This window comes from Pholcus phalangioides, unplaced genomic scaffold (genome assembly GCF_987345545.1).
Source record: "Pholcus phalangioides strain wild (caught in Gottingen) unplaced genomic scaffold, Ppha-v1.0 ptg000010l_1, whole genome shotgun sequence".
Classification (NCBI taxonomy): domain Eukaryota; kingdom Metazoa; phylum Arthropoda; class Arachnida; order Araneae; family Pholcidae; genus Pholcus; species Pholcus phalangioides.
This window is the reverse complement of record NW_028301603.1, coordinates 17,166,150-17,184,555: the sequence shown is the minus strand read 5'-3', so window position 1 is coordinate 17,184,555 and position 18,406 is coordinate 17,166,150. Positions and strand designations below refer to the sequence as shown.

The window sequence follows — 18,406 nt, the reverse complement described above, 5'->3', positions numbered from 1 at the left end:
ACCTGACAAACGGTAGGGAATCATAATTAATAAATCAGTTGAAAAAAAAAAAAACCCTTAAAAATTTCAAATACGGTTAGACCCGATATAACGAATTCTGATTTAACGCACTCCTCGATTTAACGATTTTTTTGAAGTCCCTGTGCATAGTTTTGTTAATATCAACCCCCCTCCCCTCCCCAATGAACGATATTTCCCACGATTTACGAACAAAAAAAATGTTAGTTTTATTTTATTCATTAAACCGGGGCTTCGACCGGATATTGCGATACCCTGCTCGATTTCTAACCCCATCGATATTCTTTATCAATTTTTTTTTTCCTTCCCATGGGAGTCCATAACAGAGACTAGCGACAGCTACACTGCACTTATTCGAGGTGCGAAGCGAAAGAGAGAGAAAGAGGCCATTCAATGAGGCGCGCGATTCGAATAAGTTTGTTTGTTTTCACCTCGATATGCTGGTTTTCGCTATCTGGTGATTGGTCCGTTTCTAACTTCCCCCCCCCCTCTTTTCCGGAGGGATCAGCATCATCGTCATCATCACACCCTTTAAATTTCAGAACCCCTCCGGCCATTTTCTCTATCCCCCTCTTCTTTCACTGTGTGCAGACATCTCTTCCTCCACCCCCGATGCATGTTTTCCTTCCCAGTCCCAGTTCTTGTAACCCGTACCTCTTCGCTCCACTATGAGCGCGGTCTTAGTCTACTAAAGCTCGTGTTCACATAACTTAATCGAAATCGTAGGTGTCCCCATTCATTTGTGATTTGGTAAGTTCATTTCTGTATGCGATACATGCAGATGGAAAAGGCAAGTTCGTGGAATGTTCAGACTGCACAGTTTGATGCTAAGATTCCTGCACTGAAAAAACGCGTTCTGTGAAAACATGGGCTCCTTTTTCCATCAACTGAATCTTCAATTTTACATGAAATAATTCAGAGAATTTTAGAAAGCGAAGTGTAGGTACATCTGAAAAAAAAAGAAGAAGAAAAGATTCCGTGGTGGACATGACTCAATCGGGCTCTGGTGACAGTGATTCTGATGATGACTGGTGCAAAAATTCAACTCATGATGCGGCTATTTTATGTTAGCGCGTGCATTCATATCAACGAGAATGTGCGTTATCCGAGGCAGAAAAATCAGGAAAAAAATCTTCGTCAGCCGTAAAATTCGTAAGCGCAGGCGTTCGTTAGCTGAGGTATCACTGTACTTACATTCGGAAACAATAGTATCAGATCTCTTCTTGTAAGCCCCGATGTGAGTGAAACGCCCTAGTCATATGTCCCTGGTTATGTGGACAACTGTGCTGGATTATGAAAAAGCGCAGTCACATTCCCCCCCCCCCACCATATTTCACTCGAACGCTTTATTTCGTTCCAGTTCTCACTGTGGGCCCCCTTCACCACTCGTCGCTCCTGTTTCATCTGATTTTTACTCGCGGTTATATCCTTAGAACAGGGGTTATCAATGCCTGGCCCGCTGGCCACATTTGGCCCTCGGAGCTTTTTATCGTGGCCCACCGTTCATTTTTCAGGAAATCGTTGGAAACAGTAAGAAACGATTAATTATAGAATTAAGGAATAATTTAGGAATTAAGGAATAATTAAATAAAATAAATGAATAAATGAAATAATTTAGTAATAAATGAAATAATTTAGGAATAAATGAAATAATTTAGGAAAAAACAAATTGATGAAAAACTCAAAATTAATGAAAGAAATAATTTCAGAATTAATGAAAAAAATAACTTATTAATCGATGAGAGAAATAATTTCATTTCTGATAGAAATTATTCCACAATGAATAAAATGCGTAATTATTGAACGAAATGATTTCAAGATAAATTGAGATGGAAAATAATTTCATAACTACCGAAATTAATGATTAAATTATCATTTGAAACGATTTCAGATTACAATTAACCAAAAAACAATTTAGAATTAGTGAAAAAAATTATTTTATAAATAATCAAAATCAATTATAAACAAAAAGAAATAATTTCAGAAAATAAATGAAACTCCAATTATTATTCTTCCTGTTGAACTCGAGACCCCCCCCCCATTGCCCCCCCCCCCCATTGCCCCCCCCCTCAATTAAGTTGCCACTAAATAATATGACTTGGAAGCCCGCGGGCTGCGTGGGAAGTTTCAATTTGGCCTGCAAGGTTCAAGATATTACCTTAGAATATCCCAAGACCGCAAGGAAGCCATATGCCCCCCAGGTTGAGTACCACTGCCCTGCATTACCCGGACAAACGTTCGGGAATCGCAGCTGATCAATCAGTCAAAAACAAAACAAAAAAAAATTAAATAAATAATCCTAGGAAATGGAAACTTTCTCAATCACCTATTACATAATTAAAATTAATTAATTACCCAACATTATTTTTAATTACAAGAAGACTTCCATCAACACCCCAATCTCACGGAAGTATCTCTCAATAACGTAATCACATTATAATCGAAGCCAATTAGAAAAACGGAAATTAATTAATCGATATGCTAATAAGATAACAATAACGTGAAAAAAAATACAGGTAACAATATAAGTAAATAATCAAAATAATTAATTCTAAAAGAAATAATCGATCAATATCAAAAAACAAAGGAGAAAAAAAAATGTAATTATACCCTAATCAAAACATGATATAATTCATATGTGTTTTCGACCAATGAATAAATTATTTCTTTTCAACATGTGCATGTCAACGTATATGTGACATAACACTATCCGCACGTGACCATAATACGAATAATAATTCCTCTTTCCCCCCCCCCCCCGTCCCCGATGTGATAATAAATAATTTCTATTTTCTTATTTTTGCTTCTTCACCTCTCGGCAGGTGACGTTCGTTCCTCTATTATTATTATTATCATTATTATTATCATCGTCGTATATGTATACATACTACACACACACAGTACGTGTTTATTTAATTCGACGGCAGCACCACCCCGCGGCGGAAACTCAAAACTAATCCAGTCCACTAGATCACATACATACGCTCAACAGTGAGAGGAAAAAGATGATCCGAGGATCTCCTCTCCTCATCCAAGACGACGGCAGTCGCTGTTTGTCCATCGCCCTGTGAGGACGTCTCTCATCCTCCCCTCGTGTTATTTTCTTTTTTTTTGTGGAATTATCTCACACATAATTATTCACCTTTTATTCAAAAAAAAAAAATTATCATCTCGAATTATATCTATTATTTTTGGATGGAGAAATTTGCGGAGAAATCTTGCATCTCGGAGAGAAATATAATGGCTATACAGGATTATATTTTTTGATATTGATGTGTGTTGTCGGTGACTTCTGAGATTTCTCATCTATATATTATTAGAGATTTATAGAATTTTGACTTTAAGCAGTAGAGATAGAGAGAGATATTTTAGGAGGTGTAGTTGGGTGTCTTTTGTAGACTGAATAATTACCAGAGGAAAGCAAAATAATAATAATAATTTTCATCATGATTATATCTAAAGATTTGTTCATACTTGGTGAAGAGTACTTGAATTTCCGGCGACAGAGCAAGTTGATGCTGAAGCAGACTAAAGCGTGAGTACCAATATTTTGGAATTACTGTATTTTGACGTGTATGAGGCAGGGATTACGCTATAAAAGTCTCATAAAAAAGTTAATTTATAAAACTTGTAAAATGCAACCAATAACATAATCATTTGAGAGAATGTAACCATTATTATTATTATTGGTTTGTTTTTTTTCGTATTCTGTAAAAGATCTTTTATCAAACTTTTATAGTGTAATCCCCCCATTCCTGTTTTTTTTGGGCTTAAAATTAGGGAAAAAGTTGGAAAAAAAGATATATCCATAATACCATTCACGTATAAAAACGATTCTTATTTTCGGGGCCCAATTTTTGGCAAAAAAGGGGTTCCTTGTACACGTTAAAATACGGTACTTGTTTATTGCGACTATTCTGTTGATAGATTGAGTTTACTTACTGTAATTTATCAATTGAGAGAAGAAAGTCTAAGTTGCCTTCAGGGTCTTTTGTAACCATGTAGATGCTGAAATGTCTCGGAAGATGCTTATTGGATTAACTCTACGTTGTTGTTGTTGACTGAAAATATCAATAATTGAGCTTTGACATTTCTATGTTGACTCTCTTTATAAGACGGGGTTAAAGTTACAATGGTGTAAGCCAATTATCCTCACTTTGAGAAAAGGAAGATTTTAATAGAATTGAATGTCATTGGTTCCCATGTTAAAAATCTTTTGATTCCGCAATTTAGAGGCAAACTATTGAACCTGTCACTTAGTTCATTTTTTCTTTCAAAAGTCTAGCACTTCTAGATTGCATTTCTGGACTTGGTCAGAATTGTTTAAAAAATGACCAACCGAAAATGATTTTCACCACTGTAACTTTAACCCGTCCAAATAGTAGGTGGCAAAAATTTAATGAGGAACCTGTACTACTAAGATACACAATTGTGTGAGAGAGGAACCTGTACTTTAGACTGCTCCTCTTTTGTGCGTGTCCTTTGCTATGAGAGCATTTGAATACCTTTCTTTCACGAATATAGTTTTTAACTATATTGCATGTTTTAACATTAAGAATTTAAATTATACGAGTCAATATTTAAATAAAAAATCCTAAATTATTTAAATTAATATCTTAAAAAAAAATAAAACGAGTGAAAATCCCTGAACACATTTTAAAAGTTCAAAAAGCAATTAATTTAGGTAAGAAACGGATAATTTCAACTAAAATACTTATTACATGGCCTAGTATTTTTTTCAATAAATTTTGAAAAAATGTTCAAAATTTCATTTTCAGATGACGCTGTATAATGAAGAATTCAGCATAACACATAAAATGCAACACATAGTATTTAATTAATGTTTATGATGATTTGAACAACATGAAACTGTCACATTTCAATATGAGCACCCTTTGTAGCTCGGACTACATCTAAACGGGTGAAAAAGTGCTCATGTTGAGATGTGGTGGTTTTATGTAACGCAAAATGCCATGAAAATTACTTATGCGCTATTTGTGTTGTAGTTCATGTCGAGTGTTTTGTGATACAGTACCAAATGAATGAGAAATTTTGACATTTTTGTGTTAATTTATCGTAAAAAAAAAAACACCATCTTAAGCCATCTAGGTGTTTCTCAGCGCAATTTTTTTTTATTTCAATTTGTTGATTTGTTATTAATTTTTGAAATATGTCCAGGACACTTTTCACCCACCCTATACTTTTTTGTAAAGAAATTGACCAGGAATATGGAAAGAATTATCCAAATGAATAGGATAGCTATTCGAGCTCCACGATTTTGTCAATATGCATAATTAACATTTTCGAAATGATTATATGTATATGGTGAATTTTTTAGTTTATGGGGTGAACATATTAATTACCCTTAAGAAATTTTCTTGTGAAAAGCCTATAAGAAATACACATTCGATATACAACAGAATCCTCTGAGAAAAGCGACGCATATAAATGGGCCACTTCCCTATATACGGAATTTAAAATTATTCAATTTATTATTGCCCGCAATATTTCACGTCTTGCAAGAAGATCGCCGCTCTGAAGGGTCAGTTTTTGAGCAAATGGATGGTGGGTCCTCTTATGCAGGTTTCGTTGTAATTCCAACTTTTAGTAATAATTTCCGCCATAACTGTACTCATTTGGTCTTGGAATATTTCTCAATCAGTGATTAGTATTTAGGCATGAGCAACACGTGCCAAGAATCGAAGGTGCAAAAAAAAATAATTTAAGTCTGGTATATATGCTTGAACCTGTATTAACGTTGGATTCAGCATGAGAGCACAAAATACAGTAAAAACCTGTTTTCAACGGAATCGCAAGGGACCGACAGATTTCTGCTTAATGAACTTAAATATTATTAGTTTAATAACTGTCTAATTGGTATAATGTGTAAAATTATGGAACGATCGTATCTAGTTGAAATAAAATAAATTAATTGAAAATAAATATATAAACAATTTAAATATGCACACAAAATAAATTAATGTACAGTATTTTACTCTATATAATTACTAAATATTTAAGTTTTTTCACAGCATCTACATAGAACTTCACCCAACTCTGTCCGTTTGAATTGACGACACATTTACGTTCTTTTTGACTTTCTCTGAAATTTTCAACGAGGGTGTCAATATCTGTCGTGTCAGGTTTAGTTTGTACATTACCGTCTATGCGTTAAAATTTTTGTGGGTGTGGGGGGACATGTGTGTGATTTTGCTATCCTGACCACTGTAAAATTCGATGATTTTCCCCGTCTAAAATTTGCCATCCCTTGTATTTTTCTACCCGAGCAATTGCTCCCCCTCCCCCCTAATTCCGGCCCTGCTCAAGCTGCTTTCCAGATTTGGAAAGTTTGCATACCATTCTGTAGCATATATGTCTTGCATATCGTGTTTGTATAAATCCAACCCTTACACTAATTTTTTTCCCCGTTGAAAGGCCCGCTTTTTCGAAAATTTTTGTCACAGTTTAAGAAAGCAACTGCTTCACTAAATGACTTTTAAAAGTACAGCATCAAGTGCGGAAACGCGTTTTGCTAATCTAACGGTGGGTGAAGTAGAACTCACATTGGCAAGCGTAGGGATTGCATAAAAAATTTCGATACAGCACTTTAATATTTTGTGTGATCCCTTGGTTTATTGGTCGCTATACAGGCGAAGTGTTTGTGTGAAATTTCCCGTTATATAAGAGGGCACAATTTTCTTTTCCGTTTCTGCGTTTAATCACGGGACCAAGATTTTTTCCCCGTTAATGACAGGTTTCCGCTTCATACAGTATTTCGTTTTTACAGGATTTTCTGTATTTTCACCCTATTTCGTTGCACAGGGGCATGAGAGACTAAATATTGGTCTGACTACAATGTAAAGGAGTGATAGCTCTCGAACCCAGTCGATTTGTACAACGTACCAATCTGGGTCCGAAATCAACTGGTATGTTTATGTAGTCACCAAACGCTGCGTTCCAACACACTAAGGTGTTGTAGAATCGACTAAAGGTGCAAAAAATATTTTTTTGCAATTAATACAAGACTAAATATATACCCCTAAAAGTAGTAATAGGGAAAGTGACTCCTGGACCGTGTCATCGCGTTATTTAGGGTGTCATCAACTTGCTGCGATATATTCTAAATTCTAATCTTATTCCCAAGGGTGCCATCAACGTAAAACGTTTAGAAATCCCTGGCCTAATCCTTCAGAATCGTCTCGGCCTAACTACCCAATTTGAGGGCATAAAATGATTATAGTACGGCTGTTTTTAACGTATTTCTAGAAAGTACGCAGCTAATACCTCACACAAATTACATCAAAATTGTAACCTTAAAAAATATTGGCGTAATTCTGAAGAGGTCATCATAAAAATTGGTGACTTTTTCATACAATCAATCCTCTACTTCAGCGTTTCTCAACCTCTTCCTACTAAATACTAATATGTCTGGAAACAATTCGACGAACCACTAATTTAAAGCATGAGTACTGCGAACATATGTTCCGTATTTTCAGAGACATTCTTTATTTTCAGGAATTTTGCTTGACTTTCCTTATACGAAAAATTGTGCTTTTTTTCAACGAATCTTATACTCGAATTTACGATCTTTACTAAAATTATGAATGGAGATATAATTTGAACAATTTATAAATTTATTGTGATAGTTCAGGGAACTCCAATTCATTGCGATTTCCAAGAGACCTTTCTATTTTGCACCTATTGGTTATTTTTCAGTAATTTCAGCAACAGTGGGTGATTTTTTAGACTTACGACAAGCTTTTAGTGGCCAATTATCGATATGCTGTATTTTGTTGTATTTAAGAACTCAATTTCCGAGTTTTTCTTCCAATGAAATGCGATCGGTCACTTTGCCAGGATGGACATTATTATTATTATTTTGCTACATAATATTTTTTTAGTGAGATTTGTAGCAGCCCTTCATTTTCCTGGTTTAGAAATTTCAACAATAATTATCAGATGTGTTTAAAATCGCAGTTCTTCGCCTATAATTAGCATTTCGCAATTTAAGTAATTTTCTTGATGGTTAGTTACCCTTGACGAAATTTTTTTTTTTGAACCCGTAAGGATTTTCCCGAATATCAATTACATTAGTGAAGTACTATTTCAATGAATCAGAATTGTATCATCAAGTCTGACTGCGGACCACCTGTGCCATCGTCGCTGGTCCGCGGACCACGGGTGGAGAAATGCTGCTCCACTCGAAAGTCATCGCTTTCAATGAACGTTCCTCAAAAAGTTGTTGTTTTTTTTTTGGAAGATTGAGGTTCTAACAGGAATAATGATTGGTTATTAGAACGAATGACCCGAATCCTAAAAAGGATATATCGTATTATAAGAAAGGAAAAAGAAAGATCCCCTTATTCAACACAAGTAATACGCTTTAAATGTCATACACGGAGATTACGTAACGGATGTCAGCAACGTCAAGATTCCCGCAAGGTCATTGTCAAGGTTTCCATCCTTGCTTTTCTTTCCCCCCCCCCCTTGCTTTCTTCCAACCCACATGTTAAACTGTATTATATACACAGACATTTTTATTTCTTTTCTCGAGAGCCCTTTCTTCCTTAAGCTAAACATCTTAAAAAGACGCGCATGCGCTGAAGAAAGGAACAACGAAAAAAAAAAAAGTAACACATCATCACCTTAACACCAACACTCCCACACGATAACAACTACAACAACGTGAGATTTATCTGCCTAAAAAAAGACGGAATCGTAAAATACCGGTTCGATGAGAAAAGATACAGTACCTAGGGGAGGGTCTCCTACCTTTCAACATGGTGAAAAACTATGCTCTAGTAGAAATATCATTGAAAGCATTGTTCAACCACTGATTTAGTTAGATAACGCATATCTACACGATTGTGTATGCTGTCCTATGCCGTTAAAATGATTTATACATCTCCAGTACTAATTTTTTTAATTAAAGAAAAAACCCATGCATTATTGCGCGCACGATGAAATAACATGATGCCAATTTAACTGAATAAAAATTGATTCAAAATAAAGGAAACTGTTCAGTTCATAAAATGACGAAAATGATTTGAGATTCCCTCCATAAACACTTTGGTTATGAAAGAAATATTTGATTGTCTTCTTTTTGTTTTAAAATTTAATTTCAATTAAGATAGAATAAATTAAATCTCAATCGCGTTTTTTATTATTTTGCTATTTTGAATCAATTTTCATACAAAATCATTGATGCCATGCTATTTTTTTTATGTCCGAAGGTGTCAATAATGGATTTTTTTGAAAATTTGCAAAGAAAAAAAATCAAGGGTTGGTATGTGTTCATTTCGGAACTTCGTACTGGAATAGCATATGCGATCAAATATATGTGTACCGAATTTGAAATAAGTAAATGGTTAAATAATATTTTAATGATATATTTCTAATAAAGCATAAGTTTTTCACATTGTAAGAAGGTAGAGGAGAACTTAAATTTAAAATGTAACTCAGCAGAGTTTTCAAAAAATTTTGTCCCATCGCCCTTTCTTCAAATATTTTTTTCCTGATCGTCCCCCCTCAGATATCAAGCCATTCTCTATGATTCTATGTTAGACCCGTAGCTTCTACCCCCCCCCCCCCCCGCATGGGGGATGGGGTTATATTGCGATATTGCCCACTTAGGGAAATACTAGGCTACAACATCATGAGAGCGAGTATCATTGTGCTTCATGAGTAAGAAAATATATATTATGTTGGGGCTGTGTGTTTGGGTGCCATAGTAGTTGCCATATAAGGTCCAAATATGCTCCTTAAGGTCTGAAAACTTTCAACATATCAACATAAATTTCATAAAAACAAATTATTTACTTAACCATTGATAGAATTAATGTAACAGAATAAAATATAATGAATTGCGATAAATATAACAAAACAATTCTTTAATTCCGCAGTGGGCATCCCATGTTTCTCAAGTGCGAGAAATAAAGTTTTGACCATTGATCATTTTTGTAGCACCATGGTCATTCTCTGTACACGAGGACAAATTAAATTGGGACCTACAACTGAAGGTTTGGTACACTAACCACACATTGTGGGACTTCCCGAGGCAGTAATGTGTTCCGTGATGATTTCATCGCCTCGTGCGGCACCTCCAGACCACGCTTCTTTGATAGGCAAAGCTTTTTTTTTCGCCCCTTCAGCTTGAATTTGGTGCTCCGCCTGGAGCGGCCGCATCTGTGTACCGTTAAGTTGTAGCAGTAATCATTCAGTGGTGACTCGGCATTGAGACACGAGTTTTCAGCGCTCTATTGGCTAAAGAAAGCAATGCACGGAGCGCAGTGCAATTATAAATAAACGAACTTCTTAAGACGTTTGCGAAATTCATAAAATGATTGAAAATATAATTTTTTGTGCACATAATAAGAATTGAAACAAGAATTAGGTCTGGTTATTATTTTTTTTAAAGGACTAAAGGTCTTTGTACGCATTAATCTCGAAAGTCCTCTGACGGTCGACATTTAATGACTTAAGAAAATAATAATAATAATAATAACCAGGTGAGTCTAAGAGGGACAAACGGCAGAATTGGGTCAAGTGTCACTTTCTCCAAGGGTTTTTAAGTAAAAAAAAAAAAGAAATGTCTTTTAAATTGCTCTACCGACCACCACTTCCACCAGTTACTTGGTTGTCTTATTTTGTGGCACTGGCATTAGCGGAGACTCGAAGAAACCTTGAAGGAGCCTCCGCAATATTCAAGCCCGGCCAGACTAGAAAGTTTCCCCAGATTTTGGGCCTCTTTTATACAACTTTCAAGAAAATAGTGCCTCTTTCCTTGAAGAAATAGTAAAAGTAAATAAATAACTGCCTTTGGAATTGGGGAAAGGACTAGCTCTCTTGTGTATATACATGCATACGTGTGTGGAGACTAGAGTTCACCTAGTGATCGAATTGAATTTTAAATTATTTAGGGCTGTGACTCCATTGAAAAGAACGAGTTCCGTTATAAATGAGCATACGTCACGTGTTTCTCGGGACGTTCCCGTATTTTCACGTAGTTTTAGCTACTTTTTTGTAGGAAAGTCCCGCTTTTTAACGAAGAGAACCAACTTTTATACTTCATTCAAATCAAGGATTAAAATTATCTTCAAAACTCATGAGTTGTTATATTACGATAATTACGACTGTGCAAATAAGAATGTTCATCCTACGTATTAAACCATGTTTGTTTTCAAACGTTTTAATTTCGTAGAATCCATTTTAATCCACTGCAATTTGCCGCAGTGCTTTCATTTCTCGCCATTAGCGATTTTTTCCAGTGATTTTAGTTGTAGTTGGCAGTTTTGCTTAGTTTTGGCTATAATTGGCGATGTCCTGTCTTTTCCCCCGCATTTAGAATCCCGAAATTTCGTATTTTTCTCGAAGGGAAACATCGTTAGTTTTGTTATATATAAACATGTTTCAGTGTATACTTCTAAGAAATTATGGAAAAACAATGGTAGTTTTTTTCTTTAGTATGGGTAGATGTCGCTACTTTCAATCATAAATTTCAGTTATGATGTCGACCTGATGTACATGTATTTTTTTAAAAAATATATACTGTATATACTTTTTCGTGTATGAGCCGACAGCTCCCCTCCACCCTCCCCACTTCAGGACCACCAAAACCGCAATAAATTGAAAAAGCCGACCCCAAAACATCCATGAATTTTAGAGAATTCTTTTTAATATTTTCATGTAAAATGAATAGTTTGCGGAAATTTACATTAGAAAATGATTCAAACTTTTTAATCCGTTTCTTCTGAGTCTCCAAGCTCATCGTAATCCATCAGATAATCATAGAGGTTGCGGCATCTTCGTTTTTATCCTCAGCTGGGCTGTCATCGCCATTGTCACTTTCAAATAGGAGATATCGTCTTCAGTTCCGTCCATCGCATTGCTGATGCAACACGTTTAGAAGGATAACGGCGTAAACAGAATTCCACGCCTCATGTACCCCTTGGCACACTAGGCCGATGTCAGGTTTCTTCAAGGCACCACCTTTTTTTTTTGTAGTTTCTTTATCATCGGAACTCGTCCATTCGATCCACAAATTCCTCAAATAGACTTTGAGAGGTTTGTTGATGATCACATCTAAAGGCTGCACAATCGACGTTAGCCCACCTGGTATCAAAGCCAATGATGTTTTCGATTTCTTTGCTGGGGGTTTTTGCGTCACGACTCCCATGTGATGTTTTTTCCCCCATTCCACTTCGAATATATGTTGCTAGCTGCAGATTGTGTGGCCTGCTTCTGTGAACTGTGATGACATTTGCCTGCTTATAGCCAGATCATGACTTTTAACCAATTTGACCAGTTCTTTTTACATACACTACACATTCATGCAAACACATATCTATCTACAAACATGTACACATTTTCTTCTTCGCAGGCCTTCTTGGCCAGTTTTTATGCCGGCAGTTGGCCCTCGCGGGCTGGGAATCGGCTTAAAGTTCAATTCTGGTCTGGTCTGGTATCGATTCCTATTGTACCTGAATATCCGAATGAATCGTTCAGTTCGGAGCATTAGGTGTCTCCGGAAACATTAATTAAAAGGCGAAGAAGTGTGGTGGATCCAGGGCCTATTCCTCATATATTCGGGCCCCGGGTTAAAGTGTTTAGTAGGGGGGGGGGGGGGGAGTGAGCCTGTGTTTAAAATACAGAAAGGAGCCAGTCTTGGGGGCCCTAAAAACTTGGGGGAGGGGAGCAAGGACGCGTGACTCGTTAGCCCATGCGAGAAACAGACCCTGGGTGGACCTCCCCCCCCCATCCCCCAACAAGTTTCTCATGCACTCGTCTATTGTAAATTTAAAGGATTAAAATATAAGGTTTCTCCTGGGAATTCGGGCTGAGGGAACCCTCTCAGTCTGCTTCATGGCCATGGTCCAGATGGAATGTAGCCGTAAGACATGCTTAATATGATAGGTTTTTTTTTTGTTCACTAGCCTGGATCCATTTGTAATCCCACCATCGGCTCTTAGGGCTGGGCATGCGGGAGGGAGACATTTCGATTCTGGTCTGGTTCTGGTCAAATCACCGGCTAAAGCTTTATGAACGTTTCAGTCACAGAAGAGATAAGAAGAAAGGTTCAGGTCCAACCACCAATTGATTCGCTTTCATGCAGCGCCCTCCACTGACAAAAATCTGAACTAATTTTATGTACCTAAAAAATTCCCTTTCGTGAGAACAACTTTTTCGCATGTTACACAAACCACATTAAATATACCCCAATTCCTTCAATTTTTATGGAATTTCAAACTAATTTTATAATTTGTACGACACTCTGTATTTAAAATCCGCTCTTAATGTTGAATAGCTTTTTTTTGTTGTCGATTGGACGCAGCAGGAAAAAAAAGCTCCGAGGGCCACACGTAGCCCACGGGTCATACGTTGAAGACCCCTGCTATAGTACTTCTTTACGATTGCTTTCCCCTCTGAAGAAACCTAGGAAAAGAATCTCTTTTACAAAAAGAAAAAAAAAACAGAAATTCGCTTAGTGTTTATATACAGCGGGAGGAATGGGGCACCGGGTCACTGGGTGACTAGGGATCAGGGAGGGTTGATTGAATGGGGCAAAAGCCCCCACCAACAAGGGGTGGAAGTTTGAAAAAAAAAAAGTGTATGCAGTAAATACAACATGAGGAGAGGGGGGTAGAAAATCACTTGTTGCAACGAATTTCCCCTCTGAGGGTAAAACGAAAGTAGTTATTTCGAACCTAACCTGTTTCGCGTGTCGGAATTTTAATCAAAAATTCCTGTTTTCTTCAGAATGAATTTTTTTTTTCAGAGACAGCTGTGTTGCAGAAACTTGTAAAAAAAAAATGTGCCGGAAGTATTTCGTGTAGTAATTTATATGGTGCCATGTAAACGAATCTGAAATTCCCAAGGGCACGGGAACGGTATCTTGTTGTTCTGCCACTTGTGTTGATTGTCATGTAAGCCTTGTTGCTTATATTCAATGGACAAGAAAGAAAAACAACAACACATGTCCGTATGGCCAACAAACATGTCTCTCATGTCGTGTCGAATGTTTCTTTTTGCAACGTGAATCGAGAACACGTTTGTGTGTTCAGAGCAAAAGCCTTTTCTGTATTAATTTTTTGCCATGAAGGTCACAGCAAGTCACTTCTTTTTTTATTTTCTCTTGTGAACAGTATCTGTCATCAAACTTGACATATAGATGCGAATACACGCGGATGACCCTTGCCAGTGCTCCATGTGATGGTGTGACTATTTCTTTTTTTTTCTTCCCCCCCCCCCCCCCCCATTAGAGGAAATTTTACAATTTGTATACTAATACGAAGGTGCCCGAGGTGATAGATTGCGTCGTGATGAGCATACCGTACGCTGCGGAATAAGTTGAGATAATGAAGACGGGAGATAAGCTGCGAATTATCATTATTATCTCGAGCATAATTCTTACCATGCTATAAGTGATTTTTTTTCCTTCTCTAATAGACGAGTTTAAATCGTGATCCCTGAAGGGTGTACCAAGATATGATTGAGAAATATTTCTGGTAAATATTATATTGTGGGTAGTAATATTTATGTGGTTTTCAATACGCGTGTGTTGCCACCTAAGAGCTTTATTCTAACGAGCGGGGGTGCCGTGAGGTATTCAAAATCTAATCTCGTTTCCAGTAGAAAATCTGGGAATCCCTGGTCTGGATATACAGTCGTCCCAGCTTAATCACGTACCGAATAAACGGATAGCCGCTCGAAAAGAATCTATATTTCTCTCATAGGGACAACGTTAAAGTTTGCTCTCTATTAGAATAATTTCCCTGCTTAATCAAATATTTTGATCCACTCAACAGCTGTAAATATGTATTAACCATAATATTATGTGCATAATATTTTTTATTAGATAAAACATTTGGAAACTATTGCAAATACGTTACCAGCTCAGACAAAAACCGAAACTTGGTATCTTAAAGCGTCTAAGCTGTGTTCGTTTCATTTAATTACATACTATAATTTTCATTTTATTTTTGTTCTCTATTGAGCCAATAGAGAGCACTAACTTTTTTGGAGGAAAGTAAAACAATCTCGAAAAATCTGCGCAAAAGAGCCATGGTTTCATGAAATTAGAAAAAAATGATGGCGAAAAGGAAGGATTTGAGTTTGTGCAACAAATTAAAAGTTTTGGATGCAATTACAAAAGAAAAAAAAAACCACAACTCAAACTGAAATTGCCAACGACTCGATATGAAAATTTCTCAAGCTCGGGTGCCAATCATTAAGAAGAATTTGAATGAAATTGGAGAAAATTGACGGAAGAACGGAAGCGTTGATCAGAGGATAAAATCTAATTTCTTTAAGTAAATGTATCTCAATACCGTTTCACTAATGATGCTCGGAGTCGTTTGGAGGGGAGAAACGTGAACTCACACCCTTACATGATAATTGATCATAAAAAAACAGTTTTGGTTTACCAATAGGTAAACACGAGATATCGACTCCGAAATCACCAATCTTCACGGAAATTTTCCCGTGGGATCATTGATTTCCGCGATGGTTTCCATATAACCCATATTTTTCTCCTACGAGATTAACGAAAGTCTGTCATTAAATACCGAACTAGAGATTTCCTTTTTTTGGACCAGAAAATAACGGTAATACTGGCCTTAATACCGGTTTAAAAAAAAAACAACAAATCAATTGAATATTTTCTCATATTATAAATTCTTAAAATAATCTTCGAGATCATCTCTCCGTATGATTTGAATATAAAAAAAAAATACCCATAAACATTATGTCGGATGAGGGAAGAGAGAAAAAAGGAAGTCATTACTATAAGGCCTAGGCCAATAAATAATAATAATAATAAAAAGGCAAAACATAGCCTTGAACCAAATGCCTGTTGGGGAATGAAGGGTTCTTTTTTGTCGGAAGAGGAACTCGATCGCATAATACACCCCATTGAATTGGATCTTACACACATACTTAGTAGGTTAGTAAGGAAAAGAGGGAAGTGTACCACACACACATCATATATACACACACAATGAAGCGTTTTTAACCCTTTACCCGATTTATTATTATTATTATTATTATTTTCCGCAGTCCATTACCTCCCGTGATCATCACAATCACCATTGGTTCAGCCCGTAGCCCGGAGCGAGCTCGAGTCCAACCACGTGTTTGGGCCTCTCTTCTTTATTCCTGGAGATAGTGTGTGTGTGTGTGTGTGTGTGTGTGTGTGTGTAAAGACGCATAAAACTAACATCAATCTCAATTCCCTTCTTTATTTATTTATTTTTTTCCTTAGCCTTGTTTGTTGCTGTTATTGTTGTTTATTCTCGTTCCAAAAGATGCTTTTCTTCGCAGATTAATTCAAATATGTACAGTTGGAAGTGTTTATGGTGTGGGTTTGTAAGAAGAAAGACAGCAAGAGAAGGAACTGCAGCCGAAATCGGTTACAACGACATCGAAGATTCCACGGAATTTCTGTCGTAACAACCGAAGTCGACGTTTTCAAGACCTTTTATGACAAAAATATATAATCAGAATCAATGAAATACTTATGAAGTTTTTCATTTCATTATGATTATGGTTACTATATTTGGTTGAGGAAAATACGGGAAATTGGGATAAAATTAATATGGGACCGATTCTCCCCACAACGTTGCCAAATATCGATGAAATTTTCCAAACAACAATCATAGATAACCCTTCGTGAGAAATGCAGTACTATGGCAAGTCTGCTAAAATGTATTTTACGGGGGCGGGGGGGAAATCAACTTGCAAATATATGGGAGATGAATATTTATAGTTATATTCACACAATATCACCAAATTTTTAAATTATGCAAATTGCATTCCCGATGCTAGAAAAAAGATCGAGACTTAAAGCAAGCTCCGTTGAAGAAAACGGGACATTTTCAGAAGAAAAAGTCGGGAAGGGAAAAAAACCGTATTTTTTTTGACATGCCGGGAAATTGCGAGGGACAGATAAGAGCATGCCGGGAATACCGTTGGCGAGTTGCATTTTCCAGCATTCCTGTGTATTCTGTGATGATGTATGAATCTCTGGATGCCGATTCTCCCCCCCCCCCCACCAAAAAAATGCATGTATAAAATCGGGGGTAAGAAGCCCCAAAATTATTTTTGCTCCGGACCCCTGTTCTGGGCCATACTCTGGTTAGGAGGAGGCCCCACGTTCGATAATGGCGGTAATGATTGATGGAAATTGTGACAGTGAAGAAATGGGAAAGATTGAATCTCTAACGAGTTGCGACAAATCACTTTTTTTTTTCCTTCTTTTTTTTTGATGCCAAATCACGCGATTCCATATGATTTTATTTTTTCTGCGTCCCACGATCAGGATTCAGAAATAAACACGAAGAGAAACGGTGTTTCGAGTTTGCAATGGATGGTCGATTTTAGCTGTCAGTAGGTAACCGTGGTATTGAGTCAACGTGCGTTGGCAACACCAGCCTCGGGCATTTTTCACGTCATGTGACACGGCACGCAGCCGGAACTGTTCCCACGAAACAAAATGCAGGATGTTTCTCGTAATCCGTAAGTAGTTTAAAAAATTCGCATAAATTGGACGAATTGATATACAGTGAAATCTCTCTTTTGCGGACACCGACGGGACAAAAAAAATTCGTCCGTGCAACAGGGGATGACCGTATACACAGGGGAATTATTATTTGGCCGTAAAGGAGGGGCGACCGCATCTGAAGGTTTACGAAAAAGTTATTCTCAGATCGGGGGGGGGGTGTTATGGGGGGGGGGGAAATAGTTCAAAATACTTTTATCGATAGAGAGCGTTGCATGATAGCAAATCACAGAAGAATGAATCTGAACTTTTCTTGGTTGCCGTCTGGCAATCCAGTGGTTAGGGAGCTAGCTTCTGACTGTGCTGGTCTGGGTTCGAATCCCGGTTCGGGCATGAATGTCTACTAACACACTAACAAACTCCCTGGACAGAGCGTAAAGATCTCTTGGGAATACGTGGTGATTACGCTATTATTAATTTTCTTTTTGCCAGCATGGCCCAGCCGCAAGGCATCCTGCTTATATCCCACATGAGACAGAGCGGGGGCCATGTTTGGTGTTTGCGTAACTCAAGCCCCCGTGGGCCAACAAGAACACGCGTAGCTCTTCTCTGCACCCCTTCAACCTAGTCTATGTCCCTCTGTAGGTATGGTCTCCAAAACCTTGCCGCTGAAAAATGTTCAGAAAACCTAAGCCGCTCGTCAATAACAATCCTCAAATCGGTGACCCTACTTGCATCCGGGATAGTGACACCATTCAATTCGTAAGAGAACCGTGGGGTAGTTCGAACCAAGATGAGCGACCGTGTACTTGTCAACGCTAAACTTCATGCTCCGTTCATTTGCCCATCTTCCAATCCTGTTCAAGTGAGTTTTTGAGCAACTCCCTATCGCTT

General features: G+C 37.2%; 1 protein-coding gene across 2 annotated transcripts in view; it reads left to right on the top strand.

Moving 5' to 3' along the window:
- Positions 1 to 18,406, top strand: part of LOC149081013 (uncharacterized) — a 236,654-nt gene that overhangs the window by 109,143 nt on the left and 109,105 nt on the right. Inside the window, exon 1 of one of the 2 annotated variants that reach the window (XM_089237748.1) lies at positions 3,009 to 3,553. The exons of the other annotated variant lie outside the window; for it this stretch is intronic. Within the exon in view, the coding sequence (XP_089093874.1) occupies positions 3,465 to 3,553 (89 nt within the window). The 5' untranslated portion in view covers positions 3,009 to 3,464. Of the gene's footprint in view, positions 1 to 3,008; positions 3,554 to 18,406 lie in introns of those variants that run through there. 2 annotated transcript variants of the gene reach the window in all.